At 38.9% G+C, this 22,779-nt stretch overlaps 1 protein-coding gene across 4 annotated transcripts in view; it reads left to right on the plus strand.

Moving 5' to 3' along the window:
* The window catches only part of runx1t1 (RUNX1 partner transcriptional co-repressor 1), a 68,315-nt gene extending 45,909 nt beyond the window's left edge, over positions 1-22,406 (plus strand). The window contains exons 4-12 of one of the 4 annotated variants that reach the window (XM_024299747.2): positions 980-1,069; positions 6,432-6,613; positions 10,284-10,546; positions 11,977-12,074; positions 12,722-12,790; positions 13,213-13,408; positions 14,478-14,546; positions 16,991-17,181; positions 17,319-22,406. In XM_024299747.2, the coding sequence (XP_024155515.1) occupies positions 980-1,069; positions 6,432-6,613; positions 10,284-10,546; positions 11,977-12,074; positions 12,722-12,790; positions 13,213-13,408; positions 14,478-14,546; positions 16,991-17,181; positions 17,319-17,672 (1,512 nt within the window). In that variant the 3' untranslated portion in view covers positions 17,673-22,406. The remainder of the gene's footprint in view (positions 1-979; positions 1,070-6,431; positions 6,614-10,283; positions 10,547-11,976; positions 12,075-12,721; positions 12,791-13,212; positions 13,409-14,477; positions 14,547-16,990; positions 17,182-17,318) is intronic. The other 3 variants (XM_024299754.2, XM_024299761.2, XM_024299768.2) reach the window with 3 other exon arrangements.
* Positions 22,407-22,779: the final 373 nt, after the last annotated feature.

The raw sequence follows: 22,779 nt of genomic DNA on the forward strand, positions 1-22,779 counted from the left end.
ATGTCTTCCAGAGAGAAAATATGTACAATTTCCTGCACAAACAAATGAAAAATGATTGAAACAGAACATTTTCTTAACATATTTTCTTCCACTTAAAACAGAGATCTCCCGTCTGTTGTGGCTCTCTGGTTTAAAAAATATATTTTTTTTACTTTAAAAGCAAAAACAAGTAATAAGTAATAATGAAAAAAAAGTATACTAACTTTATTTAATTCATTCAGTTGAAGGACAGTACATATCACTCATTTCGACAAATATTTTTGAGCGTTGTTCACTACAGAAAATCAATTGGAGGTCGCTAAGCACAACCAGAATTCATACTTAAGGCAAATGTTTTATATTTGAACAAATTCAAGTATTTTAAGTGCACCTTATGGTTAAAAAATACAGCAAGGGTCACTAAACTAGCTTTCATTTTAAGTTAGATTCATACATTTCTGACTAAAATGCACCATTAACAGTAAAATAATGTGTTTTTAGATTACACTACATTAGCTACATTGAGATGATCTTATTTGACTTTTATTTTGAAAGGAACCTCCATCAAATGTTATAAACTACTTTTTCTTTGTGTTTTATTTATGATAAAAAAAACAACAAATAATTTATAGAAATAAAAAAACTGATTTTTGTAGAGGGCGAAATGAGACTTGTGGCTCCTCATCAGTGAGAAATCCACTCGAACCCCTGACTTAAATATGTGATCAAACTGGGAAAAGATGCTGAACATAAACTGATTTTGCAGTTTAAAACTAGCCACTAATCCTCTTTTATATGCTTAACTGAAGGAGAAGTGTCTCCTTGTTTTGTGAGATTTTTTATTTATTTTTTTCACCATATTTTGCTCCATATGCTTCCTATTACAAAAACCAGATCGCTCACTGCAGGCCAGCAAACAGCCAGCTTCCAATGAGTAATATTATCATTTAATGCCTTCCACATGCGTTGATGTGTTTTCTCTGCTTTTTTTTTCCTTCAGAATTCCACGCTCACCATCGAGGAATTTCACTCCAAGCTCCAAGAAGCCACCAACTTCCCCCTGCGACCTTTTGTCATACCCTTTCTGAAGGTAAATATTCAAATGCCTCAGTGTCCGATCAGCCAAATTTGGACTGTTGTTGCTCCTCTCTAAACCTCCTCCTCCTCCTCTTCCTCTCAGACAGCCCTCGTCATTGAGTCTTCATCTCTCCCCCCTTAAACCCCATTTTTTCAGAAAACACGTCTCATTTCTCAGGCATTAGCACTAGAGGAGTAGGGGGGAAATCGATTTGGCGATATATCGTGATATTTTGTTTGGCGATACTTCTGTCGGTTAAAGATGCTGACAAGGTGATATGTAATGAATTATTTATGAGCCTCCTTTAATGTTTTACTTTTGTGTTCCACCTGAACCCCCGACCGCTAGTTGGCAGCACAGCACACTGACGGGAAAAAATTATTTTCCGATATATCGCGATATTTTGTTTGGCGATACTTGTTTTGATTTAAAATGCTGACAAGATGATGTTTAATTAATTATTTATGAACCTCCTTTAGCGTTTTGTTTTCCACCTGAACCCCGACCTCCAGTTGGGAGTACAGCACACCGAGCCTCTTTGATCGGCTCTACACATCAACCAAAACAACAACAAGATCTGGCGAGAACCAGCTTGTGTTAAATGTTTAATCCACCTGGCATATTTTGCTGTTATGAGACATGTACTACTAAGTTTTTATTGGGTACGGAAAAGTAAAAAATTGCTCTGGTTTAGTCTTAGGATATATCGCGATATGTATCGTGAGACATGTATCGTGATATGTATCGGGAGACATGTATCGGGAGACATATATATTGAGATATGTATCGTGAGACATGTATCGTGATATGTATCGTGAGACATGTATCGTGATATGTATCATGAGACATGTATCGAGAGACATATATATCGTGATATGTATCGTGAGACATGTATCGTGATATGTATCATAAGACATGTATCGTGATATGTATCGTGAGACATGTATCGTGATATGTATCACTTTGCCAGACTCTTGCCAATACAAAACCCTAAATACGAATATCCACTCAGTTCAGTCACGACCTCCCGTCTCCACTGAAGATGTAGAAGGATCTCGTTTGTGCCCACAAAGAGGAAACGTGTCTGTTTTCAAATAGAAGAATGTCAAAAGCCGCCGCTGAAGAGGCTGAAGAGCTTTCAGCATGTTTGTTTTGCCCGTCAAAAGTGAGATTTCTATGGAGGGATGCTCTGTAGAGTCCCAGTCCAGATGATGTCATGTGGTGCAGACGAAGCTGAGATCGATATCTCAGTGGTGAGGACAGAAGACGCACAGAAACCTGGAGTCTGCGCGTGCAGGCTGGTTTTGTTTTGCTCCATTCTTTACTTGGCTTTTTGCTCACACTTACATCACTTCTGCTCTTTCTTTGCTCATCTACATCTTCTGCTTTCATTCCCATTTATGGTCTGTCTGGTAATGTCCAGGGGAGGCAGGTGAGCGTAGTGAGAACACGAAATCATCTCGTTGATGCCGTTTTGCGAGCTCCCCTGTCTCCAGACGAGCGCATGTGTTTACGCATTTACAAGCTTCCATAATCCTCTGAGGTTCTGAGTATCTGCAGCAGATCCTTTTTTTTCTTCCCAACTTAAATCTTAAGAGTTTTATCGTCTTTGTTGTCACTTTTTGTGCCATTTCCCTTCCGTCCATCCTCCTGTTCTTTTCTCCTCCTCGCCAGATGGTTAGTGTATCACTGGGATGGCTGAGGAATCAAAGATGCATCTCTCCTGTTTTTTTTTTCCTCATTCACTCCCTCCCTGCTCCTTTCTCCCCAGTCTAATTTTAGTGTCTTCCCACTGCGGGTCCTTTAATGCCAGCGAGCATATGGCAGCAGAGAGCGGCTGGAGGTGTCGGGAAGCTTTTATTGGTGCGTTGCAGCACAGCTGCAACAATGCACATCAACGCTCAAGGTTTTCTTTATGAATGTCATAACAGTTTGACCCCGCCCACTCAGCTCCTGTCCCGCTTTCACAAAGCTGAACCACAAATTGTTTTTGGAGACTCCTTACTGGAAGCAGCCAATCAGAAACCACACTGGCTGGGCGCCGCTAACCCGGGAAGCGCCGCAGCGTTTCTGTGTTTAAGGTTACAGTCGAGCGGCCGTTATAATGTTTAGCTGATTTAGAGGTTATCAAAGACCCACTCCAATCATCTTTTGATCTATTTGAAAAGTCCTCCCAGTTCAGTTTAATTTATATAACCCAATATCACATTACAGTTGTCTTCACCCCGGTAACTGCACAAAAACATAAAGTCAGTCATAAAATAAAAACAATAGCTGGTTGCTAAGCTAAGCTAAACAGACTAAGCTAAACTGGGCATGCCTTCCTTCTCAATGAGGAAAAACTCCTAAAAAATAATTTGATCTGGTTAAAAAAATTAGAAACCTCAGGGATGTCCACATGAAGGAAGTATCCTCTCCCAGGATGGACAGGCTGTGTACTAGGACTGTTAAAGAAAAAATAGTTTATCGAACTCTGCAACCACATCTTGCCACTAGATGGCACAGTGGTTAGAGCTCCAGTTCTAACTATCGGGAGCTTAATGGTCCCCATTAGGGACGAATAATTTATTTATATTTTTTTTGTAGACCAACTCAGTGGCCTTGTGGATTAGTGTCCGCCCTGAGATTGGAAGGTCGTGGGTTCAAATCCAGGCCGAGTCATACCAAAGACTCTCAGCACTAAGGAGTTGGACTGGGAGGTTAAACCACCAAATGGTTCCCGAGCGCGACTGTGTCTGCAGCTCACCACTCCCCCAGGGGATGGGTCAAATGCGGAGAACAAATTTCACACACCTGGGGTGCATAACTAATAGTGGGACTTTAACCTTAACTTTAACCTTAACATGTTTGAGTAGTGCAATAGAATAGTGCAGCAGATGGCTTCATCCAAAAGAAACTGGGGGACAGCTGGTGGCGCGAGACGAGCCAGAGGCGAGGTCCACGGCCAAAAACAGTCGCACATGCGAGCCACCCGGAATCTGGAATCTCTCCTGCTTCTAGACGTGAGACGAGCCAGAGGCGAGGTCCACAGCCAAAATTTAAAACATTTTTTTTTCTGTCAGATGTAGTTTCTGCAGGAATTCAGAAGAAAGTTTTAGGCGGAACTGTTTGCACAGAGTAAGCCCATCCCTGCTTCCCGTCATCCATCTGCTTACATATTCTCCCGCTAGCTTACAGCCCCTCACACTCCCAACCTAACATTAGCAGTGCAAAAAAATGTCTCCATCATCAGAAAAAAGCCACAAGAACTTGATAAAAACACAAGTTCTGTCTTTAAGTGCGAGCCACGCTTGTGAGGCAGAGGAAGAAATCCGAAATCATAGAAAAAGACATTCGTAGATTTTCAAAAGTCCTCTACAAAAGATGAAATACACAAAAAAGAAAATTATGAAGAAAATCCTCAGTAGGACGTCCTGATGGGTTCCTTCAGCACCGTTTGATAACAGGATGAAATCAGCCTTTGAGCGGTAAATCAGCGTTCAGGCGGTAAATCACGGTTGGAGTGCAGATGTCGCCTGTCTACACCGACAGAAATCAACACACTTCATCATGAGAAAAATGATTTATCCCCTCCTGTGATCCACTTTTCCTGGACTCGACCGTTTTCAGTAAATGCCTCCCACTTCTCCCCGCTAATTAGGATGACCTCTAATTAATAAAAGATGAGTTCACTGGGGTTAAATCAATTTCTGCTCTGTCTTTTTTTCTTTTGTTCCCAGAGGCTAATGATGATCATAAACTATTACAGGACCATTAACTCAGGCAGGTAAAGTGGAGATCAGCCAACAAATGACTGAGGGGGGATTTTCATAAGATTATAACATCATAATTCCCCTAAACAAATCACAGCTGAGTTTTGTTTTATTACTTTTGGCAAAAATGAGACCCAGTGCATCCAGAATATTAAACAAAAGATGGAAAACATAAAGCAAAAGAGGTATTTTTTTAAGAGAAGCATTAGGAGCTGTTAAACACAGATGCAAAGATGTCCCCTCCGAAGGTTTTGGTGTGTCTCACCAAAATAGCCCCCGCTCTCATTCTGACTCCTCCTGATGCAAGACTTTCATCTTGTTGCTGTGAAGTGCGCCCCATCAGATGTCTTTGAAGTGGTTGCTCACATACCTGCATGTCCCTGTAACTCCACGCAAGAAAGCCGGCTCCCTTGTTACTGTGTGTCTGAGGGATTGGAAAATAGTTCTTTCAAGAAAGAAGATGGCAAAACTTTATGGATGCTAATCAGGAGGAGGAGGAGGAGGAGGAGGAGGATAATCAAACACTGTGTTTCATTAGATTTGTTTTGAGTAAAAAGTTGAAAATAACTATTTTGTGTCGTGTTCTCCCATTAAAAGTGATGTTTCTGCAATATGCCAGCATTAAAACACTGATTTAGAGATAAATATTTTAAAAAGTAAAAGCTTTTTTAGCTTTTTTAACACTTTTTCCTGTCAGAGATGTTTTCAAAATAAAAGCTTCAAACAAAAAATGCAGTTAAGTTATATGAGATCGATTCATGTTCTCTTATCAGCATGAAAGCATTGATTTGTCGGCGTTTCATAAAAAATTAACTGTTTTAAACTCTTCTTCCTTGTAGATATATTTTCAAAGTAAAAGCTTAAAAATGTAGTTTTGTTGTATTAAATTGATTCATGTTCTCCCATTAAAGAGATGTTTCTGCAACAAATCAGTGTGAAAACACTGATTTAGAGGTAGTTATTTTAAAAAAGTAAAAGCTTTTTTTGCCTTTTTATTGCTTCTTCCTGTTTTCAAAATAGAAGCTTCAAATAAATTCTCCCATTAAATATGATGTGCCTGCACCATATAAACATGAAAACATTGATTTAATGGTAATTCTATAAAAAAATAATATATATTTTTTAACTTTTTAATTACACTTCTTGCTTGTAGAGATATTTTCAAGAAAAAATCTTTAAAAGATGTAGTTTTGTTCTATTAAATCGGTTAATGCTCTCTCGTTCATATGATGTGCCTGTAGTATATCAGCGTGGAAACATTGATTTAATGGTCATTCTTTTAAAAAATAAAACTTAAAAAAAAACGTTTTTTAACACTTCCTTCTTGCAGAGATATCTTCAAAATAAAAGCTTCAATAAGTGTAGTTTTGTTTTAATAAATTGGTTTGTGTTCTCCCATTAAATAAGATGTGTCTGATACCAGCATAAATAACACTGGTTTCATGGTTATTCCTTTAAAAAATAAAAGCTTTTTTACCTTTTTTAGAATGTCTTCCTGTCTGATCTCATTTCAAAATAAAAGCTTAAAATATAATGTGTGTCTGTTATATCAAATCGGTTCATTCTTCATGTTGTGCTGTTTGACAGGCATCGTTCTATAATTCAGTGCTCTCTGTCTACAGGCTAACCTGCCGCTGCTTCAGAGGGAGCTACTGCACTGTGCCAGACTGGCCAAGCAGAACCCAGCCCAGTACCTGGCCCAGCATGAGCAGCTTCTCCTGGACACCAGCACCACGTCCCCAGTGGACTCCTCTGAACTCCTGCTGGATGTTAATGAGAACGGCAAGAGACGGACACCAGACAGGTGGGCTTCCTCGTTCCTCTCTCTATCCGATGTTTTCATCCGATTCTAATTTGGGTTTGGAAGACATCGGGCTTATTTTCTTAGCATTTCCATCGCAGTGTGGCTGCTCCGGCTCCTTCTCTGTCTCTCTATTATTTGAGCTCATGCATAAATCCCTTTGAGGCTGCCCGCATCCCCATGAGCAACTGCTTTACTCTACAGGCGCGAGCTGAGCCAACACAAGGCAATAGTGGGATGCTTAAATGTATGTATGGGAAGCGCCTGTCAGAGCGCCACCGGGCCTCATGATCTGCTCCATTGGACACCAGCTCCTGGCTGCTGCTATTAATGGGCCAAAACGGAGAAGATGAAGACCTCGAAAAGCACAAACAGAAATAACTCTGATCCTTTAAAATCACTTTGGATGCTTTCTATATCATTTTATTTTATGCTTCTCCTCCAAAAAAGTAAAAACCTGCTGAGATGATTAGTAAGTCACAATGGGGATCTGGTGAGATTTGAGAAGCGTGGTGGTTTTATTGTGCATTTTGCCACAAGTTCAAAGTAAGCATTGTCTTCTGAAATATTCCCACTGGAGTCTACAGATTTGAATGCAAGCAGGAGGGAAAAAGGAAAATGCATTTTCAGTTTTTTTTCTTTAACTTGCTGAAGGCCAAAAATGCTGAATGTGAGATAAGTAATTCTCACCTCCTTCCTCCCCGAGCATGGAAAAAGGCGCACCTTTCTGTGCTTGTTTGCAGGCCGTCTGGTGCATAGGGGGGTGAGGGGAGAGGGCTTAGGGGAAAAGGCCTGTGAATGTGGGAAAGAACTACGGAGTGAGTGGAAAACTATGTAAGCATCTATATTCAGTGAGAAATTGCAGTGTGTGTGTGTGTGTGTGTGCACACACCTGAAGAAGATGTGCTGATAGCACATACAGATGAGACTCCAGCACCAATATGGCTGGCTAAGCACCTCCTGTTTCTGCTTACCATTGCTCTGTTCTCACGCTTAACACAGTCTGTCAGATTATTGGAATTTCAATAGATATTCATAATTACAGGCAACGATCTGCTTTTATTAAAATCAAATTATTACAACACACAGAGGAAACTGAGCAGATAAAGTAAGACGACTGAAACTCACTCTTTGTCTTGAATTATAGTTATAACTGTCATATGTCCTCCCTCAACGTTTTTGCATACATTGGTGCAAAATATGCATTCTTCCTATGCACAGTGGAAACAATCTCTTCATAAGACTTTCAGTAAAAAAAGAAAAAAACTATTAATGTGATTTAAAAAGCACAGTATATGGTTTTGTATATCTGCATTTTTATAGTTATTCCAAAACTAAAGACTGAACCAAAAGGTTGTCAAATACAATTTGATATTTAATTTGGTTTGATTTGATTTCCTTCTTATTTTCAAATTAAAAAGTTGTCAAATGCAAACAGCTGAAATTTAATTTGATTATGTTTAATTTATTTTAATGTGACAAGTTTGATATTAGATCATTTTTATTTTTGAATCAAAAGTGGTTAAATGCAAACATTTTAGTTTAATCAGGTTAGATTTTGTGAGTGGTTCTGATTTGATTTGATTTCTTTTTTTATTTTTTAAATCAAAACATTATCAAATACAAAAAGTTCAAATTTGATTTGATTTATTTTTTTTCAAATCAAAAAATTTTAAATGGAAACATTTTAATTTGATTGTTTTATTTTGTGAGTAGTTTTGATTTGATTTGATTTCCTTTTTAATTATATATCAAAAAGTTTTCAGTATTGATTTAAGTTCATTTTTGTTTTCAAATGAAACATTGTCAAATGCAAGCAGTTCAAATTTGATTTGATTGTTTCATTTGCATTTTCAAATCAAAAGGGTTAAATGCTAAGAATTGCAATGCTAATTTATGTTTGATTTGATGTGAGTAGCTTTGATTTGTCTTCCTTTTATTTACAAATCAAAACATTGTTAAATGTATAAAATTCAAATTTGATTTGTTTTGATTTCCTTTTTTAAAATCAAAACATGTTCAAATGTGAAAAGTTCCAATTTGATTTCCTTTTCATTTTCAAATCATCGAGTTATGAAATGCATACAGTTAAATGTAATTTGATTTGATTTCACTAGCTTTGATTTATTTTGATTTCATTTTTATTTTCCAATCAAAATGCTGTTAAATGCAAGCTGTTAAAATGGGATTTCATTTGATTTCCTGTTTTAATTTTTAATAACTAAATTGTCAAATCCTAACAGTCCAGATTTGATTTGATGTGACCAGCTTTGATTTCATTTGATTTTTTTTTTATTTTCAAACACAAAAACAAATAGTTAAATAAACGTAATTTTTCCGAAAAAAAATTACTCTAAAAACTAGTACTAGTGCTAAAATCTAGTGCTCTAAAAACAAGTGGCTAGAAGAAAAATCATACTAATTCCACCCCTGATCCTTTAATTTTTTTTATGCATGCATTTTTATTAATAATCATGAAATCATTTGGACACAAAAAGCCAAAAAAACATCAAAAACACTGGATAGTTTTATCTCAAACTATAATGCTATACGACAAATGTCTTTGCTTCTACAGTCTCATTACAGTAAAAATAGTTTTATATATATTTCGATGCCTGAGAAGGCTTATTATTTAAAATGCAGCTTAAAATAATGCACAGTGTTAATATTTGGATGAACTTAAATGTCCTCAGCGGCTGCACAAGAATTCCTCATGAGGGGGCGGGGATTGCTTTGATGTGTAACGTCTTAGGAGTGAAATGATCTGTTATGCTCTTTTCTGCACCCAAGTGTGACAGTCTGTTGCTGAGGGAGTTCCTCAGGGCCTCTGCTGTGTATTTCAGGAACTGGGTGGTGTCACGGCGGCAGCTTGAACAGAACCGCGTCTCATCGCACTTGTTATTTCATACTTCTGTTATTAAATTCAAATGAGTGTATCTTAAATCATTAAAATCCAAGGTTCCCGTTTTCCTCCAATTTTGGGCTGAGCGCCCTAGACTTTTAACAGGATTGGTACATGTGTGCATGGAAATGGGCTCCACGGCTCAGTTAACTGCATAAACTGTCCATTTCTATGGCGACTGTGAAGCGGTGCGCGTGTGTTTACTAGAACCTGCAGATAAAAACATTGTTGCTGCAGGAAAGTCGGGGGTAAGAGGAGGAGGGGGCGGCTCGGATGAGCCGAGGGAGACACGGAGATGGACGAATGGAAGAGAGGAGCATATGGAGAGCTGCGGATGAGCATTAGGAGCCCATAAAAACAGCTCATTAGGAAGTTCAATCTGTTCATTGGAGTGGGAGAGATGGTTTAAAGAAAAAAAAGAGGTGGAAGCGGCAGAGAGCGGAAACTGGGGGAAACGAAAGGAAGTGGGGAAGGTTGGCAAGTTTGAACTGGGAACAGGCACACACGGAGTCTGCACGGCCGTGTGCACGCTAACACCTGGCCACATTTATCTTCGAAAGCAGGCCAACAAAAATCCACCTGATCCCGGTGAAACTGCTCGTCTGAGTCTGCATGCAGGTCTGTGGGCGCCAACGAAAACTGTGCTTGTGTAGACGGTACCTGTGGTCAATGAGGATTCCTGAAAAAGCGCTCAGTCCGCTGTGACGTCAACTGTCACAGCTGTTACATGTATCTGGTGACTCAAAAAGGGATTGTTGTGTCTCCGATCAGAACCAAAGAGAACGGCTTTGAGCGAGACGGCGCCCTGCACCCTGATGTCCACCCCAGCAAACGGCCGTGCACCATCAGCCCCGCCCAGCGTTTCAGCCCCTCCAATGGGATCTCCTACCAACCCAACGGTTTGCCCCACCCGGGGCCGCTGCCTCCACAGCACTACAGGCTAGACGACATGGCCATCGCCCACCACTACCGGGACACGTACCGACACCCCGCCTCGAATCACAGAGAGATCCGGGAGAGAGCCAGGCCCATCGGTGAGAACTCTGTGTTTGTCTGCATCCACTAATATATGGCAGTTTTAGAAACACTTCAGAAGAAGTTGGAGCCAGTCTTGTCACCCTGTTTGGACCTTCTCAGGTTTGTTATGATCTTTATTTAACCAAGCATTAGGGCAAAGTAAGACAAAACTAAAGACTACAGAACCAATTGTCTTGTTTCTGTTGACATATATTAGCACTACATCTAATGTGGTCCATGACATGGTTTGATCTAATGTTATATCCAACAGTTTAACCTCCCTAGTTTGTTTAATTAACTACTTCTGTAGCATAGTATTCAACTTTTAGTTTGCTTGTATGTTATTGAACCCAAAAGCATACACTTTGTTTTCAAATCAGTCAGTTTTAACTTGTTTCTGTCACTCATTCAGAAATAGACATTAGCTCATGTTGTAGCATAGCATGAGCTAAGCTAGGAGAGGAGACAGATAAACTTGTATCATCTGCATACTTATGAACTTTTCTTATTCATGAGGCATATCATTCACGGAAATACTGTAAAACCAAGGGCCAGTACAGATCCTTTGTGGAGTTCCACAGGGCCCTGTCATTTCTGAACAAAAGGCTTTTCTTGTTGTGTTGAATTTATTGTAGCACAGAAACAACTCTCATTACATGTTGTTGTTAATGTAGAATGGAGACTTTTCGAAACCAGAAAGTGTTAACTTTAACTAAAAGACTCTGAGACTTGATTTGCAGAAAATATTTCAAAATAATTAATAAAATGGACGTTTAACAGCTTTCTCTTAAAAAGAGAGGTGCTGGCCACTGTCTAATGGTGAGTTCTGGCATAGATTTGCCTTTATATATATATATATATATATATATATATATATATATATATATATAAAAAGACAAAAGCTGAAATTGTGCAAAAAGCTAAAAATGTCCTCAAAGTGGTGGATTTCATTGTGAATTGTACAGATTTATATATTAAATTACATATAAATATAGAATTTATCAGGCGTCATTTTAATTTCACAAAATTATCCTCATTTTTACTGTTACGTTTAGCCTTACAAATGACTGTTTGAGTAAAACTGAAATGAAAAACACTAATGAAATCTGAGGATTGTTCATTTCTGCACATCCTTGCATGAAAGCAGCCACCTTTCTTTCTCCGCAGAAGAAGCTGTGATTAAGCTGTAATGACGACTGTGTCCCTGTTCTAAATATAGAGGAGACATTTACCATGTCTCATCCTTTGATAAATGTTTACCGGACTAAAAGTTCATCCATTCACCCTGAGGGGCCAGAGACATATGGAAAAAGAGGGAGGAGGAAAAGAAATGGATGGAGAGGGGTGTCACATGAAATGAAAAGAAGATGAAAAGCTCAGCAGAGGATGATGGATACTGACTCTTCTTTTTGTTATCTCCGTGACTTTTTCATCCCTCTTTCTGCAGGAATGCATGCGGGAAGCAGACAGGAGGAAGTGATTGACCACAGGCTGACAGACAGAGAGTGGGCAGAGGAGTGGAAGCACCTTGACCATGTAAGAAAAGTAATAACATTTTCTATTATTATCCCCTACAGTTTGTGTTTTTCAAATCTATAAATGTATCATGCAAGATAAGTAGAACTTTTTAAAGTTTTTTTAAAGACTCACTCCGACAAAAATTGTGTTTTTAAACACATTATTTGTGTATCTGAGTATCTCTTTATTAAAACAGATGTTCATTGAAGCCATAACCTCCTTGCTCCGCCCCCTTCTGATGCCTTATAGACAAGTAGATCCATGTACATCTTTATTTGTAAAGATGAGCTTTTCACGGCTGGTTAGCTCCAATATACTCGCCAGTTTTGTTGCACCGCTAATGTTAGTTTGGGGTGTGAGGGGCTGTAAGCTAGCAGGAGAGCAAGTAAACAGAGGGATGACGGGAGCTGGGGTCGGGCTTACTAGGCGCCAACAGTCCACAACTCAGGGGATAGAATCTAATAAACTATGTCCTAGATTTTAGGCTATAACACTATAATTATACTAAAAAAAACATCGGAAACAATAGATCAAAAGATGGTCGGAGTGAGACTTTAAAGCTGATTTCAACCGTTTTTATGTTGTTTTCTTACCCAGAATTCCTCCCAGACTTAGCTAGCACCTTCAATACATTCTGTCAACCTTTCCCACATTTCACTTATGGATTTGTTTAGGACGAACATGAAATTGTACGGAACGGGAAACCTGTTTTGACTGATCAAATTCGCTTAAAGACCCCTTCAGTGAGTGTTTGTGCACTTTAATTTCCGAAATAAGTAAATTTACAGTTGAATACAGCATAACATTGAAGGTTATTTGTTCTAAAGCATGCAACTCTGTGTCTGTCTTTCCTGCAGAACAAAGTTTTTTGTTAAAAAATGTTTGTCTAATTCTTACTTTACGTTAGTTTTGTTTGATGGTTTACAATCTTTTAAATATTATATGATGTTTTCATAAGTTCTTCTTTTGATATAAAATGACAAAATTTCAGCTGCCTGTCCTTAAAACATGCATCTGCCCTTCATCCTCCTCACACATTTTATGCTAAGACAAGGTTTCGTGTTCAGGAGCTACCCCTAACTTTACTTCTCTTGTTGCATTTCTTCTGTGGGGTTCATCTTGTCTGCATGAACTCAGCACTGCATGTGTCTGCGTTGTCTTCCAGTTGCTGAACTGCATCATGGACATGGTGGAGAAGACGAGGCGCTCGCTGACGGTGCTGCGGCGGTGCCAGGAGGCCGACCGCGAGGAGCTCAACTACTGGATCCGACGGTACAGCGACGCCGAGGAGCTGAAGAAGGGAGCCGCCAGTGGGCAGTCCAGGCAGCAGAGTCCCGCAGCGCAGGAAAACACAACACCAGGTAGAGACCGCACGACCATGAAACACTGCCAGAAAAAGCTACATGTATGCGAGTCCGCAAAATCTGAGAGGCCTCCAAACCTAAAAAACATTTTATGACGTCTATTTGTGACTCCACTTTGTTCTGATGATGAAAATGTGGATGGTTTATCAAAAAATTACATTAAAATTTTTTTTTGTGCAAAAAATAGTTTAAATGCAATGCATTGTGGTCTATATTTGCTAATGTAGTGAGAACTGATGCACACTGGTTTTTTGCAAAGACTTCTGGGAAATTCGATTTTTGAATTGTAGATTGAGACAGTACTACAAAATGGTGAACGCACTATATAGGGCACTATTTAGTTAGTAGTGAAGGAATTTGGATATAGCCTAGAACTCGTTTGTAACATGCTACATGTTAGCCATGTTAGAAGCATTAGCCACATTAGCGTATTCACAATACTTATAACTCCTCCCAACCTTTTTAATAAGGTGGAAAAAGCTGACTAAAATAAACATTACAGTGACCACGCTAACCCCAACCTTACAGTAACACGTAAAAAAAAAAAAACAGTCCGACTGCTACATGTTAGCTGTGTTAGCATATTCACAATAAACCACTAAGTCAAATTTACTTCTACTTTTTACTCCTCGTCCATTAAATACCAGAATTAATCCATAAATAAGGCAATTCAGATTATAAGGCACATTGTTTTTTTTTTATCAAGGTTTTTTAAGTGCACCTTATACTGCGTGAAAAACAGTACATTCATTTTTAACCCAGTATTGATAATAAAGAGAAAGGAAAAACTATTTAATGCTTTTGCCAAAGTTTTTTCTAGCTCTGTGGGGAAATCCTTGTAAACTTTAGTACAGATGTATAACAAATCGGACTAGTTTGACAGTCTATAAACCTATACTACTTATCGCCTCAAATACAAAGTGCTCAAACATTTGTAAAACGGCCAATTTTGCATTTTGGCTGATGTAAGTCAGTATTTAAATAAAATGTCTCGTAAAGATAAAAATGATCTTCATGCACATTTGCTTTGATAATACAGTAACTGGTTGTTTGTGACTTTGTTCAGAAATTCACAGGGAGCTGCTGCATCGACCGGTGTCTGGCTATGTCCCTGAAGAAATCTGGAAGAAAGCTGGTGAGCTACACACTTATATATCATTTAGACTTTTGTATTGAATTCTTTTTTTCCTCAAAGACTTTATGACTTTTAGAAATCAAAACTAGTCTCCAAAAACTATTATTTATCTGTAAGGTTGGTCATATTTAGCACAAAAAGACCTTTGATTTAAACAGGGATTTTCAGCTTTGTGAGAAAATAATACTTTTATCTTGATTACCTTAAAAAATAACTTTGGTTTTGATGTTCTATTTTCAAGAATTCTTTTAAATGTGTATAATATAAAGAATATTGTGAATGTGTATTGAATTTCGAAAACAAAAATCAGCCTTTTTTATGACAAATTTAAGTTTGCAAGAGCTGGTTACGGGGACTCGACGTTTGAATTGCCCACTTTGTATTTGCCTCCATGCCACAGAGTAAATCAACCTTTTAAAGGTGTTGGAGAAGAGAAGTGCTATCTTTGCTCGGGCGAGCATGATGTGCGAGATACTCAGAACTAGTAATATGCATTTAAATTGAATTGAGCCGCACCATCGGGACTCGGTCCACTCTGCAGCGCTCTTCTCTCCCTCATCAGCTTTGATCGATCTTCTATCTGAAGCATTTGGTGTCTAATCACAATTCTATGCACCAGGGCTCAACTCTCACAGCAACACAGCAATCTTTCTTTCTTCAGTGAGCAGATAAAACTATCATAGTGTCTTTACAAAAGATGGTTGATTATAAAAAAAGAAGGATTTTGCGTGTGTTAAAAAATGCTTAATAAAGCACTTTTTAAAAAAAAAGACCTTCTATTTTCTTAATCCCTTTCTCGCCACTCAGGAGAGACGGAATAATTGTGACTCCAGAAGGATTCCAACATTTCTGAACTCACTGAAGCGCAGCCATGAATACGTCTGTATGAAACGGGCACAATGTTTACAGTCTGCGATAAATATTCAAGCGCCATGCACAGTGTCCTACTGCTTTTCGCCTTCACCTTCACCGCACCAGCCTGTAGAAACACAAAAGAGATGCATAATTTAAATGTAAATGGGCCAATTTGCATACACAATTAGTCAAGTTAAAGGCTTGATGGGAGAAAACAAAAAGCTCTTTTACTTTGACAGTCAGTCAGATTTTCTCTGTTTAAAACTCACTCGTGAGGTTTGTTAATTCCAATAAACAAATACATAAAATGTACTTAATGAGTGATTATTATGTTATCTTAAATAAAAGATTCCTAAAATATATATATATATTTTACATTTTCTAAAATAATAAGAGTTGGATAGGGCTGATTGGTCCACTAAAAAACACAATACTTTACTTTTTACTGTCATAATGTTTGTAAAATCTCAATCCTAATCTGATTTAAACTACATAAATAACCAATAAACAGATAAGAATTTAAGATAAAAAAAATACCAAAAATGTCCCCAAACTGTTTCACAGAAACAGTATTAACAGTTTTGCTTCTGTTTTTGAACTCTAAATCATTGACTCACTCATTATTGACAGTAGAATTTAAGGATTGCAGGTCACTATGGCCTAATCTATCGCTGAGCTTATTATTGAACACTGCAGTCAGTTCCTCCAGAGTTTGTGTCTGGTGTAAATAAACAGTAGATTTTCTCTTAAAGAACTTATTATTTAGATACATCCTGTTGCAGAGCTGCTAAACTAGCTAAATGCCAGACCACCTGTGCAAAGGGTTTTCTGTGGCCATCCCTGATGGGATGTGCCAAAAGGTAGACAACATTTATTTAAGTTTTGACAAAAAAAATGCTAATTTTAAGATAGGCTGATATATTTTTTGTGCCAAATTGTTTTTTTAATGCAGGAGAAGCAGATCAACACGGACGAGCAGAAGGTAATTTAGGGAAAAACAGTCGTATTTTTTATTTAAAAATGAAAATAATGTGATTAACTACGATACATATTACATGATTAATAAACCAGGCTTTGTGAGAATTATCCTAAAAACAAAGAAAAAAGTGTGGTGTATTACATGTAGATCCAAACCACGAATGCTACAATTTCTGTTACAATTTTAAAAAAATATTTTTGGCAAAATTGTCCAAAAAATGTATGATGATTTGAAATAATTTAAATTAATTTTATTACCCCTTTATAACAGTATTTTCTAAAAAATTGAAGTTCAGTAACCACAACTTGCTGAGTCGCCCTCCTTTCCCTTGCGGTTGCTAAGAGCTTTAGGTGCCCGACATATTTTCTACGACACAAATAAGCTCATTGAAGCTGATTCACAACAATTTGAATAAAGAAATACTCAAAAAATGCCATTTTAATCGTAATTTTCTTCATATATGTCCTCCATCTTAAAAAAAATGCTCCAATCATGATTTCATCGGAGTGGGTCTTCAACAAAGATAAAAACTTGAGTGTCATTTTGACGTGATGCAGACTCTCATTAATGTACTGGAGCACTGACCTGCTCTGTCTCCATGTCCTTCCAGAAGAGGCAGTGAATGAAGTCAAGCGGCAGGCCATGTCGGAACTGCAGAAAGCCGTGTCGGAGGCTGAGCGCAAAGCTCACGAGATTATCAGCACCGAACGGGCCAAGATGGAGCGCACAGTTGCCGAAGCCAAGCGTCAGGCGGCCGAGGATGCGCTCTCTATAATCAACCAGCAGGAGGATTCCAGTGAGGTAAGCCCACGAGCACGTCGCCTGAGCTGTCTGTGAGTCTAACCTGCTCTAAATCCCAACTGGGACGTTTCTTTGTGGAGTTTGCAGAAGTGTGTGATTGGTTGCATTAGTTGACTGTGCATCCACCTGTCCCTCAGAGCTGTTGGAACTGTGGTCGTAAGGCCAGCGAGACGTGCAGCGGCTGCAACACGGCTCGCTACTGCGGCTCGTTTTGCCAGCATAAGGACTGGGAGAAGCACCACCACGTCTGCGGTCAGACCCTGCAGGCCCAGCAGCAGCAGCAGCAGCAGCAGCAGTCCAGCCAGCAGCAGCAGCAGCAGCAGCAGCAGCAGTGTGTTCCGGGGTCAGACACCCCCGCCCCCATCAGCTCCTCCGCCTGCACCCCAAGCAGTGGTACCGGGAGTCCAGCTGCGACCCCCCCTGCTGCAACCCCCCGCTCATCAACCCCCAGCACCCCGTCCTCCTCCGCCCTCGAGGGCACACCACGCTAAGAGACTTGGTTTGCAGCGGCCGGCCCTCAAGTCCACAAACAGCCTGACTGTGATCGACGATTCCAAAACAACATGGCGAACAGAGAGAGAAGGAGATGCTTCTGTCTGTCTCGGAGAGGAGTCAAGGAAGGAAGAAGGTGATATCCATAATCAGGTCATATTGACTTACCGTGACTTTAAGGAAACACAAAGATATTCTTTGTTTTGAATGAATGAATTGAAATATCAACACTCCTTTATTGATACACTTTGGCTATTCTTGCTGTCTGTTTGTCGTTGTACCTGTTGTTGTTAATGTCGTCATCTTTGCTTCTCTTATTTGCTAATGTAAATATGAAGAACTTGATCAGAGATAACCTGGAAGTCAAGACCCGCCCATTTTCAAAATGCTTCATCCCCAAAATTTGATGGCTGCTGCACCTGGAGACCATGACAAGTCAGCTGAACATCAGCAGAACATCTGAAGTCACTGTAACGCTGCGTTCACACCGGACATGTGTTCAAGAACGTGTTTGTGAGCGCCCTTTTAGACTACGGTCACATAACCCCAAAAGGCCAACGCACTGAAACCTGAATGCAAGATTTGCAAATGTGGCAGCATTAGTAATTGGGAGGTAGGAGTTGCATTTTTACACATGAGAGAAGAAGTTAAAGTCTTACAGCGACCAGACGATTTTCTCTCAAAGCTAACACTGGGCCCATTTTGGAGACGCGCAGTGACACCATTTCTGAATTGGGCGACAGCTGGGCAGCCACAGGTCGGTGACAGCCAGAATAGCTGACCGGCAGCAGCTCTGATTGGACGATGTGTAAATGTCTCCGGATGGCGACTATCCATATCAAGTGCCACCGGCCGCTAGCTGCCAGGTAACCTTGGAGTATGTAAGAATCAGGCCATTCTACATGCCATCTACATTCATAACAACAGCAACAATTAAAAAAAAAAAAAAAAAAAAGGTGGTGGTTTGAAATCTTTAAGATTCTGCCGATGCCTCCCAATTGCGTGGTGGCGGTTGTATTCAAGAAGACCTGGCCGCAGACAACAACATGGCCCCAAGATGGGACCAGACCTCATTAGCCAGAAGTCCTTGACCAAAGTTCACATTATGGTTAGGGTTAGGGATAGGTTTACAGCTAGGGTTACGGTTAGAGTTAGGGTTAGGGTTGGGGTTACAGTTTTGGGTACAGTTATGGTTATGGACAGGGTTATGGCTAAGGTTAAAGTTTCAGTTAAGGTTAGAGTTACGGTTAGGGATACGGTTATGGTTAGAGTTACTGTTATGGTTAGAGTTACAGTTAGGGTTACGGTTAGGGTTAGGGTTACAGTTATGGTGAGAGATACAGTTAGGGTTACGGTTAGGGATACTGTTACGATCAGAGTTACAGTTAGGAATCTTCTAGCATAGATACCCAAATTCATCTTCCAGCTACATTTCCGCTTCTGGGTTTGATGAGTTTAAAGATGTTGTCTGCCACCAGGTCCCCCTCATTGTATTCGTGTCCGTAGCATCAGTATATAGTGTCACATAATTCTGGCCACAATTATTGAGTTCTCATCGATGATACATTTTCAACCAGTTGGCACTTCCACGAATTAAAAAGGACGCCACCCATACATCATCACCAAATTGGAGACCCTGATTGGTTTAACTTTCAACGGTTGTTCAGTGGCTGTATTTCGTACATAGAGCCTGAAAACGACTTTACAAACTTACATAGCCCAAAACACACATATACGTGCGTTTACGTTGATTTTTTATTGGAAATGGTCGCTTGAAACATTCGTTGACGAGGCCGGTGTGAACGTAGCGTCAATAAAGAGATTAAAAGTACTTAACAGAAATGATAAAAATATGTTTCTGCCTGTGGAGAGCAGAGCTGCAACTCCGGCCCACAGACCGCCGTGAAACGAGCAGATGTGCAGCAGATTGCAGGCAGAGCCAGCTGTTCAAGCAATGTTATTTCCTTCTCACTTGTAATAATATCCAGGTCAGTGGGCTGGGAAATACGAATCCACCCCCACCCTAACAAAAGCATCTAAAAGGAAAAAATATATATATTCAAGATGCAAAACTTTTGCCAGCAGCATTTGTGGAAGAAGTTCCAAATTTGTTTCCATCAAACAAACAGGAAAGTGAGGGTTGCTCGCTGTTTACGGCGATTACCCATCAGCCACTGGAGCTGGTGCCCAATAAAGTGGAGGTTCTCTGATGCCCTCCTGTCTCATCTTTGAAAATACCCATTACTCTTCTTTTTATTCCTTCCTGTATTTGTCGGAGTGTTTAACACTTCTGTCCCGTGGTGTCACCGATGGTAATTTATTGTATATGCATAGTAATTCAGTCACAACGCCAGTCCTTCATAACTCTTTTTCTCTAGCTAGTGCAAAAAGAGATGAAAAAAAAGAAGTATTTTGTTTTTCCATGCTGCTTTTCTACTCTGTGAAAGTGATAGATTTCCTGTAGTTTGAAATTTTCATTTCTCCCCATCCTCAAGAAAAAGACACAAGCTAAATCTCAGAGCTGCTACTTGACCCAGATTTTTTTCTGAGAGCTAGCATGTTGCGTGGAATGCTAACCTAAATGTTTTGTACAAGGGACATACATAAATGTATTTGCACTGTCATGGAAGTTATTTTGGCATGCCTCTTTTTCAAAACACTTGTGTTGTCGATATGGAGCCATAATTCATTGACTGTTTTTGTATTTAGTAATGTTTTTTTGGGGGGGAGGGGGAATGTAAAGGCATAAAATCCATTTATTTTTTTCTACTCCACATGCTAAGCAGCCATATTGTCATGCTTTTCTTTTTGAATAGTTACAGACAGTGCATGCACATTGATGAAAGTTTGTTAAATATTTGTTATTTTTGAGAAAAACTGCAAAATAACCAAAAAAAAGTTTAAAATTAAAAATTAAAAAAAACATTCTGACAAAGTAATTTTCCAAATGCAGAGGTGTAGACTCCCATCGACAGCTTTAACACTACAAAAGCACCAGGTAACACAAAGTATTATTACAAAAATAAACACACCAAAAGCAGCCAAAGACTGACACCAAGGACCAAAATCCTGACAATTTTTTCAACAGAGGTTTGTACACATATTATTTGTTTTTTGATTTGTAATCTCACTTAATTCAAGTTTTAAATTAAAACAAAGGGTAATTCAAACATTTTTAGCATTCAAGGCAGTGTCAGCTGGAGCAATAATAACTAATATGACATGATAACTCAACAAACCATTTTTATAAATTCATTTTTTACCAATTTAACCTAAAAATTGACTCATTACTGGTTCATTAGTTGCATTTTTTGTTTGAACATCCAATCCAACAAACCTCTCGTTTGCAGAAATGGAGCACTTACGTCACACACAGCAGCTCTTTACCCCTCACACACCTTGGTGCTACAAAGAAGCGCGTTACAAATAATTCTGACCTCAAAGAACAAGTGGTGGCCCGCACATATTTTGGGCTTTGCTTTTTTTCTTTTTAGTCTCCTTTTTTGTCAAAAACAAAACCCACGCATTCCTAGAAAAAACAGTCCAAAAAAACACAAAAAAAAGGTGTCTGACACCTAAGATGTGACTTCCCAGAAGTTGTGAATACTATCATGTTTTCAAAATGTACAATAAATAACATTTGTTATTTATTATCAGGGCAAAATCTGAGTAAAAGAGAAAAAGGTTATATTTCAGCTAGTTTTAAGGAAGTTCTGTGTGTTTTTTCCCTCTTTTATGTGTGTTTTGCCACAAACTCCTCTCACTCTACCTCTTACAGCACGATAAGAGCATCAGTCGCGGCGCTGAGACTGGTCTAGTCAAAACCAAATGGGCACAAGAGAACAGGAAAACAAAAAATAAAAAATAAAAACCCAAAGTCAAAGCTCATACAGCTGCAAAAACCATATCACTACTTGGTAACAATGCAGACCTCAGAAGAAAATGAATAGAAATGAGAAAAAAAGACATTTGCTACGTTCCTTTATGCCTGTGGCATTTGAAATGCATTTGAAAAAGAAAGGTTCTAATTTTAAATGAAGTGTTCTCTACTCCTGTTTTGGGTAAAACAAGTTGCATATTAAAAAAATCATTTTCTCCTTTTATCTTCCCTCTTTTTTCTTATTTTCTTCTCTGAAGACTTGCTAATCCGCTTGTCTGTCTGTCAACCAGAGGATTTACAAAATTAAAAGCCTGTAAATTAAAATGAAACTTCAAAAAAAAAAAAGAAAAAAAAAAAGATTGAGGCATGCCTGGTTTTCACAATAGGAGGGGAATACTCACAAAGTTTCCTGCTTACTTGGAAACACCGGGAAGGTGAAGGGGCTCAAGGCCCAACAGTGCATAGCGTAGCATAAATATGGAGAAATGACCTAAATTTTGAGGGTGGGAGGGGTTATTTTTTTCCTCTTTTTTTGAGAAAAATTTATTGTGAAGAAAAAAAACTCAAATAATTTGAAGTTGTTGTGCAATACTTAATTGAAACATGAAAACCACAGGTTAGTGGTAGGCTGACACTAAGTGGTCTTTACCATCGCTTGGGGTCAGTGTCCTCTAGAGAGCTTTCCAGTCTACTATGTCAGAACTGTGGTTTCTTGTTGACTTTTTTTGTTTGTTTTTGTTTATTTTTATTTCTTTTTGGGGGCTGTAAACTATGGTCTGTCAGTCTGTGAAACTTTGCAGTATAATTCTGGTATTGTTGTTCTCTTTACAGTGTAATAAATATGTTAATTGAAGCCCAGTGACTTGAGTGATGTTTTTATCCCAGATTAGCAACAAATCAAGTTAGCATAAGAGGCAAACAATCAGGTAAAAGTTTGTATTTGAAAAGAAACTATATATGACCCATAGAAAGTTTAAAAGACGTTATTCCCACCACGCCACACATGTATACAACAGAACTTTATAAAGCTGTGGAGCGCTAAAACTGAATTTACCTTATTTTCCGCACAATAGGGCGTTCTGGATTATACGTCTGTGCTGTCAAAGATGAGTTTCAAAACCAGAGTTGCTGGGTGGAACACAGCTGTGATTGACTGAAAACCTTCACCAAGCTGTTTCTTGTGAGGAACCAACATGCAGAGGCCTGTATGTGCTGGTGGGACAAAT

This window comes from Oryzias melastigma, linkage group LG11 (assembly GCF_002922805.2).
Source record: "Oryzias melastigma strain HK-1 linkage group LG11, ASM292280v2, whole genome shotgun sequence".
In the NCBI taxonomy this organism is placed as follows: Eukaryota; Metazoa; Chordata; class Actinopteri; order Beloniformes; family Adrianichthyidae; genus Oryzias; species Oryzias melastigma.